This window comes from Pan paniscus, chromosome 6, assembly GCF_029289425.2.
Source record: "Pan paniscus chromosome 6, NHGRI_mPanPan1-v2.0_pri, whole genome shotgun sequence".
NCBI lineage: Eukaryota > Metazoa > Chordata > Mammalia > Primates > Hominidae > Pan > Pan paniscus.
Window position 1 is genome coordinate 55,888,227 of NC_073255.2, and position 26,386 is coordinate 55,914,612.

The 26,386-nt window shown below is 47.0% G+C and overlaps 1 protein-coding gene across 12 annotated transcripts in view; it reads right to left on the minus strand.

The window, feature by feature from the left end:
• Nucleotides 1-300: 300 nt before the first annotated feature.
• COBL (cordon-bleu WH2 repeat protein) overlaps nucleotides 301-26,386 on the minus strand; it is a 299,962-nt gene continuing 273,876 nt past the window's right edge. For 4 of the 12 annotated variants that reach the window (XM_034964106.2, XM_034964113.3, XM_034964107.3 and 1 more), the window contains 5 exons: nucleotides 15,006-15,103; nucleotides 11,906-13,785; nucleotides 10,710-10,829; nucleotides 9,275-9,538; nucleotides 301-1,658 (listed from right to left, as the gene is read on the minus strand). In XM_034964106.2, coding sequence (XP_034819997.2) covers nucleotides 1,641-1,658; nucleotides 9,275-9,538; nucleotides 10,710-10,829; nucleotides 11,906-13,785; nucleotides 15,006-15,103 — 2,380 coding nt within the window. In that variant the 3' untranslated portion in view covers nucleotides 301-1,640. The remainder of the gene's footprint in view (nucleotides 1,659-9,274; nucleotides 9,539-10,709; nucleotides 10,830-11,905; nucleotides 13,786-15,005; nucleotides 15,104-26,386) is intronic. The other 8 variants (XM_057302878.2, XM_034964116.3, XM_034964112.3 and 5 more) reach the window with 3 other exon arrangements.

Below are 26,386 nucleotides of genomic sequence, written 5' to 3' on the forward strand. Positions count from 1 at the left end.
TCCCCCTGTCTCCTTCGTCCCACTTTCCCGATGGTTTTTCTTCTTTACACTTATCAGCGCCTAAATGTACTCAACATTTTGCTAACATATCACATCTATGGTCTGTCTCCTCCATAGTAACATAACATGAATTTCACAAGTGTGGGGATTTTTGCCTGTTTGTCAGCTGCATGTAACCCAGGGAATGGAGGAGTGCAGGAGGGAGCCAGAAATGTGTGTTGGCTGAATAACTGAATCCGTCCTTCCCATTTTGGAAGAGGGGTATCCAAACCAACTGTGGTATGAAATTCACACAACAGCTAAGATTTGATTTTCTTTTATTTGTGGCACTAAAAGACAGATAGCTGTGATGAAGAGCAATTGGCTGGTAGCTCGTGCCTCACCAAGAGTTTAGCAACGTTAATCAGTGAATGCAGAACAGCTTCCATTCTACCTGAGGCCTAGATCTGAGATCGCTGTGAAACATTAAAGTGACCTCACCATACTTGTTTTCTCACTCAGATACACATTTTATTTCATCAACACATCTTGATTTCTATTACTTTTTTCAATATAACAAAATGTTTTAGAGATATATATGAAAAACTACTGCTGTAGTTAAACCTCATTATAAATATTGGTGACTGGGCACCATGTGAGAAGACCACGATATCATACAAAGGGAGCCAACGAGCTGTTGGACAAACGCGTCAAGGCTGAACCAAAATTGTGATGCTCTCAGCGCAACTTTGATCTGAACTCTTGACAGGTGGACATCCAACATCCCTGCTCCTTGACCCTATGCAGGATTCCAGAAGGCTCCCAGTGAAGTCACCAGGCTCCGTACACAGGCACCGTGGGGGAGGCCTATGTCACTTCATAGCCTGGGGAACGGCTGTCCATGTGGGGCACTGCCCCATCCACTCCAGTGGTGGTGTGACCTCAGCCACCCGCCACCCTTGCAGGACTCGGGCATACCCTGGCCACATGATCACGTAGGACTGTTTTCTGGGTGGTAATAGTTGATTTTTAAAAGCTTAGTTGGTCAGATCATGGACTGTGACCCTCTGTGAAGTGTTAGCCCCAAATATTTGAGGAAGAAGAATCCAGCAGTTTTACTACCTAACAAAGCCACCTTTGAAAAGCCTCCCAATTTTTTTTTTCTTACTACCAAAACACACAGCATCATTGAGCATATCACATTCAGATTGTTCCATCTGATTCATATTTTTCTAAAATTCAAAAGATCTTAAATCAGTAAGTGGTTTCATCCATCTGTATGTGGTAAAAGTCTCAAAGGTCCAAAATCAGTCTAAAGGCATGATTCTTTTTACTTTGCCCATAAATATAATTAAGTGTGAGTGCTGGGCTCCAGCATTTTTAGTCCCATTAACCTGCCAACAAGAATCGTTTATTAGCAACTTAAGATATTCAGAGGCAAAACACATTTCCTTGGCACACGAGCTGCGCAGCAACACAGCATCTTCTCCTTTCCTTTCAAGCCGTTATACAGGAACACACCAAAAATCAACTGTGCGCATTTTGGCCTGTAGACAAGAAAGTAACACCAAAACTTGATGTTCCTGGCTATGCAGACTCCTTGAGTGACGCCTGTGGGCATATTACAGGTGGGTTTCTGCAATTCTCTGGCCTCTGTTCATTCACACGAGCAAGGGCACCTGCAGGGAAGAGAGATTCACAGTTATTTGGTATCTGTCAATAAGCCCAGGATGCAGATCTTCTGGTGCTAGAGAGCTCTGTGCACAGCCACTCTTGCAATAGTACTCCTGGAACCCCCTTCCCAGTTCCTTTGACCTGCAGAAAGGAGACTGTGATCAGGGCTGTCCTCACAGACCTTCTCACGCTCCAGCTTCCTCGTAAAGGCTGCCAGGGAAGGACGACTAGCAGGATGCAGAGGCCCGAGGTCAAGGGAACTGGGAGGTGGGCCCTGGGGTCCTGGTCCAGACAGAGGACACTGCCTCTTGGGCTGTGTGGGTACGCGGCTGAGGCCTTGCCCTCTGCTCAGGTGTGCCTGAGAGGATCGTGACTAACATTTGATGTGGGACGAGTTACCCTCTATAACTTCAGTTTCTTCATCTTTATATTGGAGACATACCCACAATAATGACAATAAATTGCTTGTTTGGTTAAGCTGATGTTTTAATGAGTGGACTTGTATCACACTTTAAATGGTGTCTGGCACATGGTAAGCACACAGGAAGTATTCTAGGTACTTTCCATGTGGTGATGGTGGTTAATTGTGGTGGTGGTGGCAGTGGTAACAGTGGTGATGGTAATCGTGGTGGTGGTGGCAGTGGTAACGGTGGTGGTGGTAATCGTGGTGGTGGTGGCAGTGGTAACGGTGGTGATGGTAATCGTGGTGGTGGTGATGGTGGTTGTGGCAGTGGTGATGGTGGTGGTAACTGTGGTGGTGATGACGGTGGTGGTGGTGGTGGTGGTGATGGTGATGGTGACGGTGGTGGTGATGCAGACCCTGCCCTGTGCACGCTCTCTCACGCATCCCTCGCATCAATCTTACAGATGAGGAAGTGAAGCCCCAAGGCCCAGAAGAACTGGGAGGATCGACACCACCCGGGTGTCTTGACACTGGGCGCACCTGCCCTTTTCCTGATGCTCCTCCATATCCCTCTCTTCTCTAGGTTCTCTCGGGCCCTCTTCCTGAACTCCCATGGTAGGGATTTAACATCTACTTCAAGCCTGTCCAACCCATGGCCTGGGACCACTTTAAATGTATCCCAATACAAATCTGTCAACTTTCTTAAAACATTATGAGGGTGGGCATAGTGGCTCACAGCTGAAATCCCAGCACTTTGGGAGGCCAAGGCGGGCAGATCACCTGAGGTTGGGAGTTCGAAACCAGCCTGACCAACATGGAGAAATCCCGTCTCTACTAAAAATAAAAAATTAGCTGGGCATGATGGCACATGCCTGTAATGCCAGCTACTCAGAAGGCTGAGGCAAGAGAATAGCTTGAACCCGGGAGGTGGAGGTTGCATGAGCCGAGATCGCACCACTGCACTTTAGCCTGGGCAACAAGAGAGAAACTCCATCTCAAAAAAAAAAAAAAAAAAAAAAAAATATATATATATATATATATATTAGATTTTTTTGCAATTTTTTTTAAGCTCACCAGCTATCGTTAGTGTTTTTATATGTGGTACAACACAATTTGTCTTCCAGTGTGGCCTAGGGAAGGCAAAAGATCAGACACCTCTGATCTACTTGTACAAACACAGTGCTCCATGTAGCCAGATGTTTCCTGAGGGCCCCACTTATTAATAGGGGGAGTGTTACAGTCTGAATGCTTGTGTGCTCCCAAATTCACATGCTGAAATCCCAACTTCCAAGATGGTGGTATTAGGAGGTGGGACTCTGGAATTTGATGAGGTCATGGGGGTTGAACCTCATGAAGGGATTGGTGTCCTTATCAAGGAGGCACCAGGGAGCGTGTCTACCCTTCCATCACATGATACGATGGGCAAGACTCATGGAACTCGTGATGTGGAAGGGAAGGCAAGCATGCAACAAAAACCACACCAATTGCTAGAGAAATTAGAGCTGTGGTTTGCATTATGAAGGAAAAATTATGTGACGCTGTATTGGGAACCTAATCTAGACTGAGGGAGGCTTTCTGAAGACGTGAGGTTAATAAAGGAACAAAGGGATGAGTCAGGAATGAGCTGGTCAAATGTGGGGAACAGCTCTGGAGGAGTGGAGAACAGCATTTGCTGGCCCTGAGGATGGTCACTGTGGTAGGTGTGCTTCTCCCAGGAGGCTCCTCCCCGTTCTACCTGCAGAAGAGGCAGCTGACTCAGTAGAGCTGCAATAAGCAGAACAGTCACAAGCAAAGAGTCTGCAAAGACAGAACTGACCCCTAGGCCTCAGAACAATTTCACATTAACCAAAGCACACCACAGGTTTACATTACGAGCAACTAAACCCAGGGGTGATGCAATTGTATTGTGGGTCACATTCACGTCCTGATAGAAATTGCTATTCCCTAGTCACAGCAACTTGGAGTTCTCTAATGCACATATGAGGACCTAGGGCTTAGATGAAAGGAGAGTTGCTGTGTTTTTTCTCTTTCCTGGTTTGGGGCCTCCTGTTACTGTCACATGTCTAATCATTTCTTACAAGGTCTGTGGTCAAGGCCAAGTGTCATGACGCGTGTGGCCCGCATCAATTAATTCCTGCCGTGGGAAAACAGGCACCTGAGGGCCCAGACAAGAGACTGGAACTCAGTTCAGTGGGACGTTTCCCAAAGCGGCTAGGAGCTGATAAGGTGTCTGGGCCCAGCAGCAGCAGGACACACAGAAGGGCTGGGAGAAGTCACTTATGATGTCTGTGCCCCATTTTTGCACCTGTCAAAGGGGAGCTATGACCTTGACTTCCAGGAAGGTGTCAGGGTAGATGCTTGCCCCGCTGCCCTCCTGGGAGGAATGATCCACAAGTCATCGGGATTAGCCTGTCCCAGCTTCTTTGGAAAAGTTCCTAAGGTCAATAGCAGACCCCGCGCCCCTGCCCCCTTCCTCTGGCTGAGAGGTCCTGAGGGCACAGATGAAGCTTCTTTCGTCTATCACAAGCAGCTCCAACAGTGCCCGGACCCTAGTAGGTTCTCCGGAAATGCTTGTAGAATGAAGCACTAGACGTGAATGTTTTAAATATACACATGGATTAGGAGGGTACTTGTTGTACATTCAGCCTTCTGAAATAATGCATTTAAAACAGATCGACAAAGACAGTCAACGCATACAGCTTTGCCTTTAATAAGAACGTTCGCAGGGCTGAGTGGAAGCAAGCACTGAGTGTGGGGTGGGGGCAGATCTGAACACTGCCTTCAGGAGGAGTGGGTGTTCCACTGAGGAAGTGGGTGCACATGCAGCCGAGCTGCAAATGCTCTTATTTGGAGCTGGAGGAGAAACACAGCTGGAAGTTGCTCTGGCAGCCACAAATACAGAGGCAGAGACATCATTGGATTCACACCGTGAAGGCAAATGTAATTTCAATTGCCTTGAAAAATGGCAACGTCACTGTTAAGGTAATTATTCCTCCTACATCAAATTTACCCTTTTGTATTTGATCATGGGCAGCTTACTGCCAATGTGAAATTTGTGTATTACAGGTTGGGAGACCAATCACCCAATTTGCCTGCGACTGTCCCAGAAAACCTTCCCAGCATAGCTGGGCACCCTCATTGAAAGGAGGAGGCTGCACTGCTAAGGGGAGGAGGAGCGCCTACAGATTCATGCACTGCTTTGCTGGGAAAGCCAAGGATACCCCTCCATTGCAGGATGTGCTCCCAGCAATGCTGTTCTGGAGCCGTTGCTGAACACCCAAAAGAAGACCCAGGAAACTCTACATCTACTGAGAACCTATGGAGAAACAACCAACACTGCACGCACTGGGAGCCCCTGAATTTATTGTATTTTCCTCAAGGTTAACATAGCTTTTAACATTTTACTTTTTAAAAAAAATTTCATTTATTATTTTTTAAAGAGAAAGGATCTTGCTTTGTCACCCAGGCTGATGCAAGCTCAGTGGTATGATCATAGCTCACTACAGCCTTGAACTCCTGAGCTCAAACAATCCTCCTACCTTCACCTCCCAAGGAGCTGGGACTACAGGCCCGTGCCACCACACCTGGCTCATTTCTGTATTTTGTAGAGATGGGGGTCTTGTTATGTTGCCCAGACTGGTCTCAAACTCCTGGCCTCAAGCAATCCTCTTGCCTCAGCCTCCCAAAGTGCTGGGATTACAGCTGTGAGCCACTATGACCAGCCAGCATAGCTTTAAAAGTCCAAAAGGTGAAATAAAACTAAATCATAAGAGGCAAAGTCCATCTAATTTGATGTTCGCATGCCATAATATACACGAAAGTGTATTTGCTATGAAGACAATATAACCTCCAGGATCCATGCATAGCAGAAAAGTGCCATCTAACCAGGCTTATTAGAAAAATTGTAATTCATTTCCCAAATCGCAAATGTTTCCTGTGACCACAGGTCTACTCTCAACATAAATGAGTAGACAGGGCAAACTTCTAGGAAATGCAGTTGGTTAATGCCTTCAAAAGAATGAATCATTGGTCCAGGTGAGGCCACCTTGGCCCCCTGCACCTGAGTCTCCCTGATGAATGCTGAACAGAGGCCAGGAGGGCAGGTCGATCACCCAATTCCTGCCCTCCTAGGGCAGGCTTTCTTCAGATTTGTTGTGGTTCTGTGATAAAGCATCAAGTGTAGGAAGGCTCTGGGATCACCAGGCATGGTAGTGATAATGAGACTGAGGGGAACGTGGTTTCCAACGTAGGACTCAGCCAAGGAACTCAGGCCCCAGCTTTCAGCCCGGGAGCATCTTGTAAACGGCTCGGGGCATCAAAACCTCAGAAATACCACATAAATATTAATTGCCTAGAACTTTCCAGGGTGGATAAGGCAGGCCACACGACTCAGACTAATCCAAGAAACAATCAAAACCTGGACTTTTGAATGCCCTTTGAAGCAGCTGACAGATGGCTGAGACTGTGCGAGAAACACAAGCCTGGCTCCCGCCCTGGCCAGCACTTTACAGCCACGGTGACCTTTCCTCCAAGCATGCCTGGGCCTCGCACGGCACCAACGCCCACGGCTTCATCCAGGCCCGGCCTCTCACTCTCCGTGGCCTGTGCATTTCTCCCCACTTTCTTTCTCACAGCACAACTTTCTCTGTTCTTTCGGGCTAGTCAAAACTTATTTTTTTTTTCCTTTCTGTAAGGCAGAGGAACGCATTCTCAGAAGCCAAAAGTCCTAGTGTTATTATCTCCTCCGCTTGCTGGTTGTGGACCTCGGGCCAGCTTTCAGCATCTCTGGGCCCCAGGCCCTTCATGACTCTGCACAAGATGGAGAGGGTAAAAGAAAAAGATGCAGAAACCAGTCACTGAGATGACTTTTATAAAGCAGTGAGTACAGAGTGTCGTCATGGCCTTCACAGGATCCCAGTAGGTGCAATTCAAAATGCATGAAAGGCTCAAATGAGATAGACAATCGTCTCCAACCTTAATGTAAAGTCACTTGGATAGCAATGGAAAATTGCAGATTCATAGGCTGAAAAATGTGATTCAAGATACAGATGTCCTATGGACCTACATTGAGAAACAGCTTTAGAATCTCAGAAATGTACCCTGGGATCAGTAGAGTGACAGAGCTGATCCCAATCGCACGGCTTCAGACTCCTCCAGAGAGCCTTCCAATGATCAGCCCTTGAAATCGGTGGCTGTCATGTGTGTGGGGCAGACAGGATGCCTCGGAGCTGCACTTCAAGAGCCATCTTCAACAGAATTTGTGCTCATTTTTATGACCCCTATTTAGCCATTCACCCCAATTTCTTCACTTTTCCCTCATTTTACATAAGTACATACATTCATCAACACATAAATTCCACAGGAATAAAAAAGCATAAAGAAAACCAAAGAGCCTTAAGTAATTTTTAATTGCCCCCTATCCTGAGGAGATGGCATAAAACTTGCCATATCCCTTGCCATCTGGGTAAGGAGATTTTTCTCCCCATCATCCATGGGTGGGCTGTGCATTCAATGATGACTGGCTAGCATCTTTGCTGGCTGATGTCTCAGGGCCACATCACACAGCTATGAATGCCCCACCCTCACACCGGGACAAGCTCTGGGGAGCTGACCCAAGAGCCATCACAAATGGCCCCTGGGGAGCTCAGAGAGCCACCGAATCAGTGGGTGCTCAGGCTGTTCTTGCACAGGGAAACAAAGTTGTGACCTCTGGGTGTCCACAGGGACTCATCCCTCCAGGTAGTGCCTTTCACAGCAAGGCTGCCTGCCGGGTGTGGGGCCTCCTCCATTCTCAGTGCCCCGAGGCTTCTGAGTGGGAGATCTGGAGAGCTGTCTCCCTTCTCCATTGTGCCAGCAGTCCTACATGAGAGTAGCTTACCCAGCGTCTCCTGGGTTACCTGCTCTCTACGGAGCACACAGCTTGTGACCTGGGGATGAGCACTTCTTGTGCCCAAACTGATCCATGTCTAAGTCCAGGCCCTGTGTGACCAAGCCAAGCGACTCACTCCTCTGAGCCTGGCCCGCTTTATATGGAAAGTGAGGATAATCTTTAGCACCGAATGCTCGGGTACAAGTGAAAACATAAGCTTAGGATCTGGAAATAATCACTCAGAAAATAAAATCTTTGCCGGGCACGGTGGCTCACGCCTGTAATCCCAGCACTTCGGGAGGCCGAGGCAGGCGGATCATGAGGTCAGGAGATCGAGACCATCCTGGCTAACACAGTGAAACTCCATCTCCACTAAAACCACAAAAAATTAGCCGGGCGTGGTGGCGGGAGCCTGTAGTCCCAGCTACTTAGGAGGCTGAGGCAGGAGAATGGCATGAGCCCGGGAGGCGGAGCTTGCAGTGAGCCGAGATCGCGTCACTGCACTCCAACCTGGGCGACAGAGTGAGACTCCGTCTCAGATAAATAAATAAATAAATAAATAAATAAATAAATAAATAAATAAATAAAATAATAAAATAAAATAAAATCTTTTTCCAACCTCCCAATTATTAGCATAACTCCCCACACCCACTAGGAATCGGCAGGGACGGAGGGTCAATCCATTACTGAATCATGTCAGAATTGAAACACGTCTCAGAAGCCATCTGGCCCAAGCAGCCCTTTAATCTAGGAATTCCATTGCAGGGGCCAGGTGGGCAGTAATGTGCAGACCAGCACAAGACCAAAATGGAGAAGCCGGGGAAATCCAGAAAGTGCATGCTCTGCCCAAGGGACTTCAGATTCCGTAACTGTCCAACATTAGGCTGGAACGCAAGCATGTACAAGTGAATGAATGAATGAATGAATGAATGAATAAGGCTGGCGGCTTCCGTGCCAGCTGAGGGCCATGAGTTTGTGATGTGTGCTCTGTGGGGCCCCAAATGGATGATCTTCCATCCTCTCCATGGACCAGTAGAAACTGTGGGTTAGGGTGGAACTGAGCTTGGGTTACAGTGGGGTTTAGATTCCACGTGTCATCATCACCAAGGAGCTGAGGACTGGAGCTGGCACCTACCATGCAGGAGGCTGACTTTCTCACCTGTGGACTGGAGCCTTCATCTGCCACTCTGGTCAGTACATGTGAGAGACACAGTGACGCCGGCTCTCTCCCACCCCACTCCCATGTGACCGCCTCGCAGCTCCTGCCCACAGGCAAGCGTGTCCCTGGATCTACGCTGCACCTCCAACCCTCTGGCCCCATTGAAATGCGCACACACAGTCGCCATCACCTTTCTCAGTCTCGCAGCCCCTGTGCCGGAGCGGATGGCGTCCATCAAGGCTTGCCTTGCGTCTGCGGTGTTGCTGAGGGTGTCCGTGCTGAACCTGGAGGCCGTCCTTGGTGCAGAGAGAGCCTGGGAGGGTGGAGGGGGTGGTGGGGGAACGGCTGGTGGGGACAGAAGACCAAGGTCTTCTAGCAGAGGACTTTCCGAGCCCTGTGCAGAGAGTGCGGCATCTCGGAAGCTCTGGAGCTCCTCAGAAGCAGAGGATGCCACCTGGCAATGAGATGATTAAATGACTGCTATGGAGTGAATGTCTCCCAAAATTCAGCTGTGAAATCCCAACGCCCAAGGTAGTGGCATGAGGAGATGAGGATTGGGGGTGACTAGGTCATGAGGTGGAGCCCTCATGAATGGGAGTAGTGCTCATACAAAAAAGGCTCCAGGGAGCTCTCTCACCTCTGCTACTATATGAGGATGCAGAGAGAAGGCACTGTCTATGAACCAGAATGTGGGCCCTCACAAGATACTGAATCTGCTGGTGCCTTGATCTTAGACTTTGAGCATCCAGAACTGTGAGCAATAAAATTCTGTCATTTACAAGCCACCCAGTCTGTCAGATACTGGTATAGTAGCCCAAACAGACTAAGGCGGTGACACTGTCCCCAAAGGTTCTGAGAGAGCAGCACACAGCTGATTATCTTACCCTTGGACCTGAGACAGTTCTTTTGCAATAAGCCCAGGAAGTTTGTCCACTCCACGGCTGAGACATCTGCCCCCATGCTCTGTTGGCAGCCAAGTAACTGATCCCAGAGACTAGAAGTTGGCAGTCCTGCCTTATTGAGAACTCTCTGACCTCATGACTTTTCTTGGCATATAAGAATAGACATAGAGGCTGGACACATACATCCAACCCATTACTGGGGGCAAGACATGCACTCAGAACCTAATGAGTAATGTACAAATCACATTGCTCCTCAATTTCTGTGCATGGAAACTAAGATGAGACCATTCTGCCCTAAACTCAAGTCCATACTGGCTCCCAAGGATGTGCAAAAACCAGCGCTATATTCATGCAACAACTTTTTTCCAGGTGTGCAGTGGCTTCAGTTCTGGTTGTCCAGTTAGTGAAGCCTGGAAACCACCCCAGGTGTCCAAGTGAATTTGGAAAAGTGCTCAGTTCTAGGCACAGGAAGGAACTGCACTTCAGCAAAGGCTGAGAGAGTGTCTGGAAGCTCTTGCTGCTCCTTGCCATGGCTGCCCCAGGCTCTTGGAGCAGGGTGTCCACCCCAGTGTCTCACGCAGGCTGGGATGGCCACTCTAAAGACAGATGGTTCACCATCCAATCGGAAGAACAGAAGCTTCTGCAGCCACCACCCAAGTGCCTCGGAAGAAGGGGTGGGTGGGTTTGAGCTCCTGGCGCCATGGAAGGCCCTTCACCTCTTACCTTCCTCAGGCTGCAGGTGCCGCTGTGCCCGCGGATAGCTGCCAGCAGTGCAGATCGTTCGCCCTCTGCCTCCGTGTAGGACAGTTTCGCTGGCCTGCCCTCCCCAGTGTGTTCTGCCGTCTAGAATATTAACAGTGTCACACATTTCACTGAGAACATGGAGAAATGTGACCTGTAAGGCAGCTCATGAGAAAACCCACTCATGGGCCAGGCACGGTGGCTCATGCCTGTAATCCCATCTACTTGGGAGGCTGTGGCACGAGAATTGTTTGAACCCGGGAGGCAGAGGTTGCAGTGAGCCAAGATCGTGCCACTGCACTCCAGCCTGGGCCACAGAGTGAGACTCAGTCTCAGGAAAAAAAAGAAAGAAAATCCACTCATGTCAGCCGAGGCCTATAGGGTCAGTTTTACACCCTGTCTATGAGAAGGCACACGTAAGAATCAAAGGCTATGTAGTTTCAAACAACTGCCTCTTAATGGCAGACCATTCCTGCTATTCATCCTAGTGTTCCAGAGCTGATGTGTGTGTTTACATCTTGCAGACCCAGAAGAGAATCCATGGCCCCCACTAGCTAGTGCCTGACCTTGGACGAGGCCCCTTGGCCTCACTGTGCCTCAGTTTCCTCATCTACAAAATGGAAGAAATATCTCCTCATTATCAGCATTGGTGTACCATGCAAATGAGATAATACCTGTGGTGTGTTAAGTGCCTAGACAATGGGCAAGGCGTGTCCTAAAATTACTCCTGTGTTACTGAAGAATGACAGTTCGCTGCTGCTACAAATGCATATGGGAAAGAAGTGGCCCTGCCTGAATTTTCTCCCCTGTTCCATTGTTCAAGGATGACCATATGGATGGGCCTGCCCCTGGCCTCTCCATTCCTCTGGCCCTGTGGATGGACATCACTGGCTGTTACCTTTCCCACAGGGCAGCCAGGGGCCTGAAGTCAGTGTGGACTAGCCTCACACTCACCCATTTTGTCCCTTTAATAGTTCAGTACAAATATCTGGAGGCAGTATGATGGGAATTCTAGTTAAAATGAAACCTGTGTGGTAAGCCTCACTGTTATCCTAATCCCGTCTCTCTCTCTCCTCCGCTTTATTCTCAGACTCTGAGACCAGTGCACTGAAGTGGGCAGGTGTGGAAGGCCTGCCCAAGACCTCTCTGCAGCCTGCCCCGGAAGCCGCCATCCTCACCTTGCGTAGTCTGTCCTTCCCTCCCGCAGAGTGGATGGCTTCCATCAGGGCAGAGTGCAGGGATGTGTCTTTTGGGACTGGTCTCTGGACAACAGGTTTGAATTTTTTCTTCGGCCCAAAAATGCTAGGTGGCCAAATACTGTCTGTTTCATTTCCATCTGTAGAGAACACACTGGGCTTTTCCTCTCTTTCTAGGAGAATGTGGCTTTCTGTGCCAGACCCTCCTGGAGGGTGGGAAGGCTCGCCGTGGCCCGGGGCGCGCACACAGCCATTGGCCAGCTCCCTGCTGCAGGCCTGAGTGTCAGATGTGTGTGGAGGGGGTGGGTCTGTACCGTCAGGTGCGCGTCTGGGCTCAGATGCTGAGCTGGCCTCCTGGCTACTTGTGCTTTGCTTTCCACTGAAACCACAGCTCTGTCCCACAGAAACACGATCCCTCTGGGAAGACTGAACCAGTGAGAAACAGGAGCTTCTGTGGATAGCAGCAGGTCTGTCCTGAGTAGACAACTTCCTGTGTGGGCCAATGACCTCCCCCCTAGGAGGGGCTCCCACTGCCAAATCTTCCCCGTGGTTGTTGGGAGGAGTGACACAGGGCCACTGGGTACCATCCTTCCATCCTTGTGTCTCTGAGTGTGGGCTGGATGTCCTGTCATCTTTCACAGTGACAGGTGGTGCAGCCAGCACTGGCGCCCTGCCTGCATAACCCTTCTCGGCATGACCGTGTGGCCTCACCACATCAGCATGGACTTTTGGGGCTCCTATGCGCTTGGCAATGGCAGAGGCCACATACTGGCTGGATGTTCTTCTCTGAGGCTTGAGAAATGTGACTTCTGTGGTGTGAGCTGCTGGCACCCTCATGTGACCCATGCCCATGGTGGGGGGCTGGTTTCTCCCCTCCCCTAGGGGGTTCCGGCCCTCATGGTGGGCAGACTTCTGCTGGGGCGATATTGGCTTGGGGTCTGCTTGGAGTCTGCTCTCTGGATGCTGCGTCTGCGTGGGCACAGGGGTGGAGGGGGGTCCCCTGGCAGAGCTCTCTGAGGGTCGGCCCAGGTGTTTTTCCACAGAGTTGCACCTCCAGAACTCTTTGACTTTCCCAATGGGCTGAGATTCTGCTTCAGGCACAGACGAAGACAGGGAAATGATCCTGATGCCGGTGGTGTGAGGACTCACCAAGTTCCCCAGCTCGTCAATCTTAATGGCTCCGGTGGAGAGGGACACATCTCTGTCGTAACATCGCATCTCTGACTTTGGAGGAATGATTTTATATGTTGTGAGGCCGTGCTTAAGTCTGTAGCTTTTCCCTGGGTTTTGGCCTCGTTGGTGCCATGATGTTGGTGCCAAGGCAGCGTTTTTATCGTTGCTGTCCTTTTCATTCACCGGTTGGGAATTCACTCTCTCTGTGGCTTGAGTCCTCTCCCCATCAGCACAGCCATACACTTTGTCTTTCACTTTTGCATTTAGGTTGTCTGTGTGAAGATTCGAAGCAAAAGAAGTCACCCTGGGCGCCGTTTCCATTAGATTCCCATCTTTAGAGATGTTGGATAAGGCCACACGGATTCCTTTTCCGATGTCACGGGAAGCGGGGTGCAGGGCAGGTACTTCCTCCCTTGCCTTTTCATGGGCCTGGCTGTGCTCAGCTTGAAGTGGCGCCAGGGAGGCTCTCCTGCTGGCAACACCCTCCGAGTCGAAAGACCCAGCATTGTTGTTTCTATTGGAAAACAACCCTGAATCCACAGGATCATCTGAAACTTCCCCTATGAATGTTACTGGGATTGCATCTGTGTCGCCGTGAGGGATCATGGCATCCTGTGGGCAGTGGTTGGATGCACCATGGATGGAGCTGGTGAGGGAGCTGGTGTCTGTTTCATAGCTGTCTTCCATTTCTGCAAAGAGGGACAAACACAAATCACAGATGTTTCCCACACCAATTACTTAGTGTAATTGCAGCCATGACTTTGATTTCCCTGAGGTTACTTTTGAATACATTATTTACATACGTTTTAAAATGTTATTTGGGTTTGTAATCTACATAATATGCCTGGGGCCAGAATCTCAACTTTCATTACTCAACACAGCTGTTTGCAGATCCATGATGTTTCAAGACAAGGTATTCAGTTACAATGTGCTGCCAACATCCTTCACTTAAAAAACTGATTTGTAGATCCAAGCGTCTGGAAAAACTGTCTCAACACAGAAACATGAAAATGAGTTTTGGGTTTTGACCTCCATGTTTCTCATGTCCACTAGAAGCACAACAAAATCCAGAGGACCACGGGCTCTAGCTTTAACTTCTTAAGGAAGCAGATGACTAAATCTTGAGTATCTCAGAATTACCATGGCTCTTCCAAGCACCAAATGATGCAATGGTCATGGGGTCAGAACCTGTGGGACACACTATGGCTGATTCAAATTTTTAGCTCTGTCAACTATACATTCTCAGGACAGGAAACTGAAAAGTGAGTCAGACAAAAACTACTCGTCAGTTTTGCAGTCTGTTATCTTCTCTCTAAGGCATGATAAATATCTAATTTTTAGTTTATTTTCAACATGTGCATTGGAGAAAATAACATAGCTGCTTTGTTTGAAAGATTCCCTAGCTGTTTACTGCAACTATTTGCCATCTGCTTTGGCCTTCCAGTATTATTTCCCCAAAATATATCAATATAATAGCAGTGCCATGAGATGCTCCATTATAAATGGCTTCAATGTGGTCAAAAGGCTGAGTATTTCTCATTGACAGATATGCCATATATCAACAAATTAAGAGAAGTCTTAATGAGGAAATCTGTTTATTTTTTGCATCACCCTTTTTATTCTTTAACATGTGTGGCATACTTTTTTAATGCACTGAATCAGTATTATTCAGAGCACACTGTAAGCAGTTGTCTGGATGTTTCCAGGTACTGCTTGGCAGCCCAGATAAAAAGCAGTCTACTGGAAACCTGTGTGTGCCTCACATCCAGACTTTCACCAAACTGACCTGGAATTCCTTCTGAAGGCTGTTTCCTCACATAGATACATCAAAGTATGCTCAGAGGAAGTTACTGTTGGCACCTACTTTCATGCAGCATAATATCAGAGTAGCAGATCAGGTGGTTCTTACCTTCCAGGTCTTCATCAAGTTCTGCAAGGGTTTTATGGAACTCTCCAGCAATTAATAGGTCTTCTTCATCATTTGAGGCTGTGACAGCTTTTTCAGTTCTAGGGAAGACCAAAGAGAAAGGAGCACTCATTTCTCTTACTATTGATTTAATGTACTCCTTTCCAGGAATATCTGAGGATAGAACAGCTCATACTCAAATTCAAGCAGTCACATACTCACTGTACTGCTGTTGTCCTCAGAACTACGGAGACAGAGATTGTTCATGGGTGTGTGTGTCCCCCGTGTGTGTGCACAGGTATGTGTGGGATGCGTGTAGCGTGTGTGCATGTGTGGAGTATATGTCTTGTATGTGGTGGACATGTGATATATGGTGTGTGTGTGGGGCCCCAAAGTGTTACAGTAACCAAACCACACACAGCTTTCATTCACTCTGCAGACTGAAGTCAAAGTTTTAATTCCACTGCACAAAAGACGGTTCACGTGATCCAGGATTTGCTTGCATCTGTGCCTTGCGCTACAGCAGTCCCCTGCACCTGGCACCTGGCAAGAAGGAGTGAAGCCATCTGGAGGCCAAGCATGTGCACGTGGCTGGAGGCTGGTCCACCTCACCTCAACACTGCACAGCCCGGCTGTTCCTTGGCACTTGGGGATTTGAGTGCAGCGTCGTTCAAGGTCCCAGTGATAAAGGCTACATACCTCTGGTGCAGGATCTGCCTGCTGTTAGGAGGTCCGTGGGGAGGGTTGTGCAGGGCTGCATGGGGGAGTGTTCCCAGAAGTCCCACCAACTTCATAAGCTCAGCCTCCATCTGTGTCCACCCTAGCAGTGGCCCACCCTGCCAGACTCAGAAAACGAGAAATTTCACTCCTCTACTATAAATGACTTTTACAGACTCTATGTTTACTTTGGCTTAATTCCTACCCTTGGTGGGTGACAGGGAGCCTGATAATGCCACTTGCAGGGGCAGGGCTTGGGGGCCTGATAATGCCACTTGAAGAGCTGTACTCCCTAGAATCTTGAACTGGGACATAAAGACAATAAGGATGGCCAAAAAACCTCACAGCAACAGTAACAGGAGTAACTGCTCCACCCTGGACTCCGCAAGACCCTTCCCAAGGGCCTCCTCTCAGACTTAACAGGAGGAAGTTCCTAGCAGTGTGAGGCCTGTCTGCATGCCTTTGTGCCAGCCCCCGAACAGAGCTCTTTTGCATAAATTATCTTATTATAACCCTCACAGTTTTTCAGGCAGGTAGTGTTGTTGTCACTGTTGTACAGAGATGAAACTATGTACAGAGAGACTACAGAGCTGCCCAGGTCACACTGGCATCCGGAACCAGGCCTGCCTGCCCCCGAAGGCCAAGAAGGACCAGCTGCATCTGGGGCCACAACACATAATAATGTGGCCCCTGTGGCACGGGGCATCCAGGAAGATGTCAACCCGTCTGCTCAGAGAGCGGGATCTGGCTTTATTTGCGTCACAGGGACAATGGCATCTGTGAGACAACTGCTGCCAAAACAATTTAAAAACTGTCTTTGCAAGGGCTCTTGCCTCTATTTTCCTATTGTGCAGAAAACACAGAGACATGTCTATGGCAATTGTCTATCTTCAGTGAAAGCTGAAGGTTTGTTTTCCGCTGATTGTTAAAAATTGAGGACCAATTTCCATCACTGCTAATCAGGCCCAGATAATGATGCATGAAATAAGCTTTGCACAATCCTCACGTAGCAAAGTTTTTATTCTGATAAATGAGTCTTTCTTATTTGGTGACTATGTCCATTTGGGAGCCAGGAAGTGGCTTCCAGATTAGTCTCAGCTAATGTCCTCTGACAAGCTACACAAAGGGGGCTGGTTGGAGATGTGTGTGCATGTGGACCCATTAATAAGGACCACAAGAGGTGCATGACTGTCTTCCCTATTGCTTTTGCCATGGACTTTAATTATTCGAATGCACTTTACTAAAGTTGTGCTTTTCTCTTTCATGGAATGAGATGGTTTAAATACATTTAAATTTTTAATAAAATATATGGCAGAGAAAAATGGAAATTGCCATATAAAAGAGCAATCTGAAATGGAAAACAGATTTAAATACTTGGAAAGATGGAAAACTTTTTAAATGCTTGCTCTTAGTTTAGGATGCTTAAAGCCCAGCCAAACAAAATTACAGACATACTTTTACTTCAAAGTATTTGCCTTTATTTTAAAGTATGCTTGATCACGTCACTATGAGACATGGAACATAATGATATCAATAAGAATTTTAAAAAAATAAGATAAAAATTCCACTGATTCTACCATTTTGCAAAATAGCAAAACAAAACAAAAACCCACCCCAAGCTGATGAAGATGTGATGAATCTGACAGACCCACACTTGTTGCTACAGGTTTTAACTGGAGAGCAATGTGGAAATACATATCAAAAAACACACAAACAAAAATCACTTTATCTTTGTAAGAACTTTGGCCCATTAATCTCTTTTTTAATAATCTGCTTTAAGGAAACCCTATAGAAGGAAAAATATAAATACAACAATGTTTATGTAAGAATTCTAGATTGTCCAGCACTAGGCAGTTACCTAAATTATTACATATATATTTCAAAGGGCATTAAAATCAGTAAATATGATGATCATTAAGTCTATGTAGAAACACACATCCATGCTTATGTTAGCATGTTATGTGAAGAAATCAGCACACACATATATAGAAACACTGTGATGATTTAAAAATAGCAAATACCTTTGGACAAGGCGGAGACAGAAATCTAACAAGAAACCAACCAGCATGACTTAAGGAAAAGGATGAATTAGGATAAATATTTTACCCTTTTTCTTTAGAACTGTGCTTGGTTGAGTTCAAAGCAGCTTGAGTGACAGAGCAAATTTTTAGCCAGCAAAATTTAAAAGGATAATTTTGTCCTTTAGTGAACAAGAATTCTTTCCTGCAAAGGAGTCTGCATTCTTCTTACACTGCACACAGTAAGCACTTTATTTTGTTACTGAGTGCCTAGCAATCCTAGTGTGTGGCTGTCAGCCTGAAACTGTAACAGAGAGGCTGTACAAGGTCTGAACAGTCTCAGCCCTTCAACACCTTCCTCCTCCCAGGCTCCGGGCTCCCTGCCCTCTAGAAACAGCAGGAGCCCAGCTCCAGGCGCTTGGGGCTGCTTCCGAGCTGGTTTCTCCCCTATCCACCAGTTACAGCTGCCTTTCTGGAGTCTGGGGACCCTGTGCTCAGCCCTAGTCCTTCATCCCTGTGTTCTTTCCTGTCCAGCTCCCTCCCACCACTGGCCTCACTTGACACTCTATAGAGGTTGCCCCGGATGCTGCTACTTGGTTCCAGGCAATGCTGGTACCTCTGCATCCCACCTCTGCTCCAGCTTTGCTCCCCCACACTTCAGTGTGGGGCTGGCTCCTTGGGGCCCTGCTTGCCCTGAAAGAAAGAGTGGACATGAGCTAGGAGCTCCCAGCCTGTGTGCACCGTGGAGTGAGGGAAGGCCTGGCCACCACGCAGCCCAGGACCTTGTTTGGTGTTTCTCCTGAGGCTGCCAAGCTCCTGGCATCTCTGAGAGAGGAAAGAGGAGCAGCCTGCTCTTCTCTTGATGCAAAACAGGGCGGCTGTGTTCTGAGCATGTATGAATGGATTATCTAGCAAAAGCCAGAGCCAATGGCAATGTAGTGATTTTACTTTCCAGTGTAAGAAAGCAGGAGAGAGAGACAGCAGTATTTTCCTTCCTAACTCCCATCTACTTCTCTCCAAAGGGTTACTAATAGATTATAAACATTCCTCTCTCTTTGCAAAACCACCAGATTTATGCCCTTAGTCACTGGGCTTGGAGGCCAGTTCCCTGTGGGCTTAGCAGGGGAGCCCTAGCTATGTGTCCCTGAAGAGTTAGCAGTCAGCAAGAAACATCAGCCTCTGTTAGCTTAAAGTAAACCTGCCCAGATGTTTTTCTCCTGGGCTTCCTTCCCCCCCCACCAACACATACCCCAATCTTTAGAAACGTTCCTTATTGACAGTTTGTTCTGGCTTAAGATCAAGGAAATAAATGCAAACAAACACAGGGAAGACATTTTGATATCAGGCTGCATGTATTGAATAAGTATTGCAGTTATTTTCTCACACGGAGTTGGGGACTCTGCAGGGAATGTGAATGTTTAGGCTACTGGGGCATGCAATATGAGGGACACAGCTCAGCACCGGCAAGTTTCAAACCAGAGTCTGCCCTGGAAGTGGACCTGCGTCCTTGGGCCCAGACTCTTGGGATGGTCGGAGGGTGGCAGGCTGACCGATCCACCCAGCCGGGTGTGTGCAGGGCTTGCTGAGCCTCTGCATTTATACCCCAGCCTCCAGCAAAAACGAGAACTAGGGGCAGTCAAATTCAGTTAGTGCCGGGAGCCAAAAGCGCTTTTTGATTTGTTGTTTTCATTTGCTATGAGGGAGAACGGGCTGAATCTGACCAATCCGAAATGTACAAGATGGCTTCATAGCACATGAGGTCACTTTTTCTTTTTGATGAGGCTAGTACAGTGGCAGAATTAATGGAAAAAAAAAAAGTCTGAGAGGAGAGAGATGTTGCTTTTAGGTAGCAATCCAATTTGCTAATGACAACCAAACCAACTCCTGTGATTTCAAAGTGATTACTTGATTAACTAAAGGCAAGAAGCCTGGGAAAATATGCAGTTGATGATAGTCATATGTGCTTAACCTCCCCCTTCCATTTGTAAATGTTCCTGTATTAGCAAAGCTTCAGAGTCCTAGAACAATGGTGCCCAATATAACATGAGCCACATGTATAATTTAAAATATTTTTATAATAACATTGAAAATGTATAATAGGTAGAATTTTAATAAAACAATTTAGTGATTTCTGCCAATAATTAACATAAAATTATTTCTTTCTGTACCAGATTTGATGTATATTTTACACTTACAGCACATGTCAATTTGGACCAGACACTTGGCAAGCGCTCGGCAGCCACACACATACTAGACAGTGCAGCTCTCCAAGGTCTCACATGTGTTTCAAACACTCCTTTGTAAATGCAGTCACAAAGTTTCAGAGTTCTAGAAGCGGTCTGGAATGTAGAAAATGTTTCTAAATGATTCCGTAGTCACAAAGTTCTTATGCAATCCTCTCTCTGTATCTGAGGAAAGGGGGATTGGTTCTAGGATCCCCCATAGATACCAAATTCTGCGGATGCTCAACTCCTTTGTATAAAATGGCATAGTAGCTGGGTGCGGTGGCTCACGCCTGTAATCCTAGCACTTTGGGAGGCCAAGGCGGGCAGATCACTTGAGGTCAGGAGTTTGAGACCAGCCTGGCCAACAGGGCGAAACTCCATCTCTACTAAAAATACAAAAATTAGCATGGTGGCATGTGCCTGTAATCCCAGCTACTCAGGAGGCTGAGGCAGGAAAATCGCCTGAACCCAGGAGGGGGAGGATGCAGTGAGCCGAGATCGCACCACTGCACTACAGCCTGGGTGACAGAGTGAGACTCCGTCTCAAAAAAAAAAAAAAGCATAGTATTTGCATATAATCTATGCACTCTTACACAGTCATGAGCTGCATACTCACCTTTCAGTCAACAATGAAGTTTCAAGGTTCTAGGTGGTGCCAAATGTTTCTAAATGCTCCTGTGTCACAAAGTTTCTGCAGTCAGCAGGTTTCAGAGGTTGGCTGGTGTGATCTGGGTCCCTCTGCACCTCTCACTACAGGCCCTCAGTCCCATAAGGCTCCTCATAGCCACAAGCCTGCAGGTAACAGCACAGCTCCTCACAAAGTGCTCCTGCAGCCATCATCCCCAGCAGGCACCAAAAAGTGGGGGCTGAGAAGGAAATGTACAGGCTGCCAGGCTGAAATGGGACATCGGGCACTCCAGGGAGGCTCCCTTCAACTGGAGAAGCCACACTCTCTAACTTTGGTGGCTCTGCATATGATTTCAGTTTGGCCTTACTGTTAAAAAAGAAAAAGCCTGACACCCACTTATTCGATCTCTCTCTATTACTTCTCACAGTATTCCTGTGGAATTGATGTTCCCAAAAGGAACCCTAGAACTCAGATTTTCACAATAATTATACACAGTTAGATATTGCCTGATTATAGCAAGGTTGCTTTCAGAATTCAACAGTTTATAATCAGTGCTAGTTCCACTGTTCCTTCCCTGCAGGTAGGAGGAGATACAGTCTCCTCTACTTCCCCATCCATCTCTCTCTCTCTGTCTCTCTCTCTCTTATATACACATACATGCACATATACGCATGCACACATATATATGTGTCTATTTATCTATTTTTCAAACATGTTATAAATAAAGAGGAAGATGATCAGAGCTAGATACAAGTTACAAAGATTACCTAGCAAATCAAATTTCTCCCCTTCCTCAGTCAGTTGTACATAACAATACCAGCAACAATAACACCAGCTACCAATTGTTGAAGGCTAGCAATGTATCAGGTACTATTGTAAGGAGGAGGTAGTGCATATCTCAACTTTACTGACCAGGAAATTGAACCAAGAGGTGAAGTCACTGGGCACACCACTGCCAGCCATGGGCAGTTCCTTCCCTAAGCAGTCTAAATGCAGACTCTTCAATCTTCATATTAAGTGATTCTTTAACTATTAGGAGCATTGGCTGGGGTCATATGTAAGGGACAGATGCCTGTCGGAAGAGTCTGTGAATCCATGAAGTCCAGGGCAGAGCTGTGTGTGAGGCACACAGGGCCTTCCCTGAGGGCCATGCCCAGGTGTCCCCAGAATGAAATGCAACCACCACATGAACATTTCTATTATTCCTGTTCAGATCTTGGGCTGAGCTCTTCCTTAGGAGTTTCTTCACTAGCTGTACTATGTTGAGAGGAAGACTCTGGGACTCTGATGTTCCCTTTACAAGGTCAAATTTCAACGAGATTTATTCTGCAGTGAAAAATTATAATCGGATACAATCAAATGACTGGATGAAAACATACGCTTTTCAAATTGCAGCAGCACATATAACATATTCCAATAATAATTATTTTTTGAGATGGAGTTTTGCTCTTGTCACCCAGGCTGGAGTGCAGTGGTGTGATCTCAGCTCACTGCAACCTCTGCCTCCTGGGTTCAAGTGATTCTCCTGCCTCAGCCTCCCTAGTAGCTGGGATTACAGGCGCCCAACAGCACGCCTGGCTATTTTTTGTAATTTTAGTAGAGATGGGGTTTCACTACGTTGGCCAGGCTGGTCTTGAACTCCTGACCTTAGGTGATCCACCTGCCTCGGCCTCTCAAAGTGCTGGGAGTACAGGCGTGAGCCCAACATGTAACATATTCTAATTATTACCAAGCATTCACACTTGCTCTTCTTAGAAGCATGGTATTCTTGAGACTCTTCAATTTAATGCCTTGGCTCCAAGGACACCAAATGGAGCCCACCAATGTTGCCATGTATGAAGCAGGTGCTGTAGCAGCAGCGAGGCCAGTCGAGCCTCTAAATACAACTGCACACAACCCAAGCAGTGAAGATGCCACTGGGCCAGGACAGTTTTTAGCTGTGGCCAGCCCAACATGGCTCTCTCCTTGGACAGGTGGCAGAGCTCTTGAGGAAATGGTGTTTGCCTCCAGCTTGTCAATGTGTGAACCCAGGCATCCCTAGCCAAAGGAGTCTAGATGATTTTGACCTTCATAGGGTGCAGAGAAAGGAGAAATAGCTAAGAAAACTAGAACATAGCGAGGTAGACCTTACACACTTGGGTCTTTCCAGGTGATGAAGGGTCTTAAGGCTGTTCCCAAACCGTGTTTAGTGAATACCCAAGTAACAGAGGGGTAGCAATAGAAGACACCACCTTGGCCAAGTTGATAAACCATGAGCAATCCTCATTTTCTTGATGACTGGGACTACTGCAGAGACTTTCTGCAAGCTGAAGATGTCTGGGGCTATCAGGGACAGCTTCACAACCTATCCAACTCCACTCTCAGCCTAGAAGCCTGGCCTTGCCAGCCAGACAGAGGGTGACTTCTGCTTTGCCTGAGCCCCTAAGGCCTGTCATTCAGAGGGGATGGAGAGGGCTCATGTCACAGCTAGGTCCTACATCTTTGTCGTTTGCCATGTAAGACAAACACGGGTTCTGGGAGCACAAATGGGCAGCTCAGGATGAGTTGTGGAAACCAGGTATAGGGGGTCATCCAGGGTAGGGCCAGGAGGCTGGACTCAGGGACCAGGCACAGGGCACCAGGAACGGTGATCATGCCCTCTCTGGGCAGCCTCCTCTTGATCAAGGTGGTGTTGGGTATATGTTTCAGGGGCACAATGAAAGAGGAGCTTGAGGTGCCAACTAGGGACGCTCTGCCAGGCTTTTGCTCACACTGCCTGTCGGAAAACCTCCTCTTTGCTATTGTTTCTCTCAACCGCCAGAGTCTGAACATGGATGCTGCTGTTTAGTGTTCTAATAGGGTTCTTCTGTGCAGGTGGCCAAGGTTAGGGCCACATCCCTGTGAACAGTGGTGGGTTCTGCGCTCTCACAAGTTCACCTTGAGTCTGGGCTGTCAGCCCCCAGGCATGGGTCCTCACTGTAGGGATCGTGACCACCTGACAGGCCTGCTCCATCGGGCCACATCTGAGTTCTGCTGCCTGGGCAGCTCCCTGCCAGCCCTGCCTTTACCACCCCTGTGCTGCCTAGGCTTTCGACAGGGGTCACTCCAGATGTGAATGCCAAGCCTGTCCCTGGAACACACTATTTTCATCAAAAGAGGCAGATTCTCTCTACGTTCCCAACCTTATGTGTGAATCGATATTTTTCAAGCAATATAGCACAGGGAATACTTCAGTAGTGACAAGTGTATTCCAAAGCTGACAAATAGGCAAGCAAAGTAATCTTGTTTCTCCCAAAGAGAAGTGCAACAATCGATGCAGCCTTCAGTCCTCAGGAGGGTGTAAATCTGGGAACAGGCCACATCCAGCTTGCATATGTGTTCCGTTTCACCCTGAGTGCCTGAATTGGTTGCCAACATTTACAATTTGAGAGACATCACATAAAAATCTAGATTTCTGGCTTCTCTTCAAAAACTGGCCACACTGGGTCTGTAACCCACAGGGTGACAGTTGGACAGAGGGAGCAGGGCTGCTCTCTTTAGAGAAAGCATGTGTTTTCCACACTGCCTGTGATCTCTCACCAGCTGAGCCTCCCTCAACCTCGCCTAACCCCTGCCTTACCCCTAAAGCATCCATATTTGCAACCCCTGCATTGCATGGGAGGCACTGCTTTTAAGTAATCCTGAAATTTATTGAAAATCATGTATTTGGGAAAAAATGTGATATACCATGCTGAAATCTCTGAATATGTCTAATTTGTCAGTTGAGATAATTTCTGTTAAAAAAAAAAAACCTCAAAATGGTGCCCAAAAAACTAGATTCATTCTATGAAATCCCCCCTCCCCTCAAAAACACACACACACACACAAAACTATAGTAATTCCATGCAAGGGCAGAGTCAATCCCAACTCTTTGGCAAATAACCCAGCATCACAGACAGGGCTGAGGGACTCAAAGAGCATCTTCATCCTCATCTGACTGATGAGCTGACCACATCCCAGTCAAGGAAAGTGATTGTCCAGGGCAATTCATGGTGCCCCCATTTCCTAAAAACTAAGGGCAGTAGTTCTGACAATGGGTACTACTTATTATATATGCAACATGCATGGTATCATCTGTGCTGGGCTTTTCCCAGGCTCATGACAACTCTGATAGATAGGTGGCATATCTGCACTGTGTATGATCAAAAGCTAATGTTTGGCAAAATTAAGTGGACTCTTAAAGGCCAAACAGCTAGTTAGTGGTGGTAAGATTCCATTGTAGGTCTATCAGGTTCCCAAACTCCCTCCCTCCCCACCACAGTACTCTCAAATTCAGTGGCACCCCAGAGATGAGGGCAGGAAAACACGCCATATTCCCTGTTTGCATAAAGCATCAGGTTCCAAAGACTCAATGATTATTCTGGCTGTGGCCATAGTCAATATTAACCCTCATTATTTGGATAGAAATCAGCAAGATTTTACATCAACGGTCAGCACCAGCAAAGCAAACAATGAGTCCTATGCGCAGCATCCCTCGGGGTGCAGAGTAACGCATGTCTGATTAGTTTCAGATGTGGAATGCAAACCTGTGCAATCCCCATGCAAACTGCAGAACAGACATGGAGATTACAGTAGAAAGTGATTTTTCTTTATGTTAAATGACTAAAAGGAAAAATGCCATAATTTTGCTCTGTTCTCACAGATGTAAACAACACAGGCCAACCTCAGCAAAATGCATCTTGTGTGGGGTAGGCAGGAAGGAACCAATTGCTGCCTTTGAATTTCCTTTCTGATGAAATATAAACTTGGTCTTGGAGTCATCCTAAGAATTGAAGAGCTATACTTTAACATTATTAGGGATGTGTATAACAACATGGGGAAGTGCTCATGACAAACTGTTAGGTACAAAGAAATATAAAGTATTATTGATAAGACAATTACACTAACCAGATACAGATTTGTGAGTTCATATGAATAGGGTTGGAACAAAACCTGAAAAATATATTATAAAAGCATTCATTCATTTTGGTGACTGGCTTATGAACTATTTCTTTAAATCAGTTTACCTTATTTCTTTCCTTTTTTTTTTTTTTTTTTTGAGACAGAGTCTCACTCTGTCACCCAGGCAGGAATGCAATGGCGCGATCTCGGTTCACTGCAACCTCTGCCTCCAGGGTTCAAGCGATTCTCTTGCCTCAGCCTCCCAAGCAGCTGGGACTACAGGCAAGTGCCACCACACCCAGCCAATTTTTGTATTTTTAGTAGAGATGAGGTTTCACCATGTTGGCCAGGCAGGTCTTGAACTCCTGACCTCAGGTGATCTGCCCACCTGAGCCTCCCAAAGTGCTGGGATTATAGGCTTGAGCCACTGCACCCAGCCCATTTTACCTTATTTCTGTTAACATTTCCATAATATTTATTTGATGAGTTCTTACATTTATCTAAAAGACGAAAAACATTGGCGGGCTGAAGAGAATCAATATGCCTTTCTATATAATAAAGAAAGGAATCCTGACAGTGTGGTGTTGGTACAGAGATGGACAAATACACCAGTGCTACAAAAAGAGCATTGGAACAGAACAACGTGCACATGGACACTTGATGTCTGACCATAGTGGGGACAGGAATCAGTGGGAAAAAATAGATCCTTCTTCATATCACACCCAAAAATAAACCCCAGGTACAAGAGGGCCCAAATGTGAGAGAGCAGTTTTACAAGAAATTCAGACTATCTTTAGTCTTTTAGGGTACGGGAAGGATCTCTTAAATAGGCAAAGATTATATACATCTGAGAGAAAAAGGAAAAATTAAATAATATTAAAATGTAAAGACAATCAT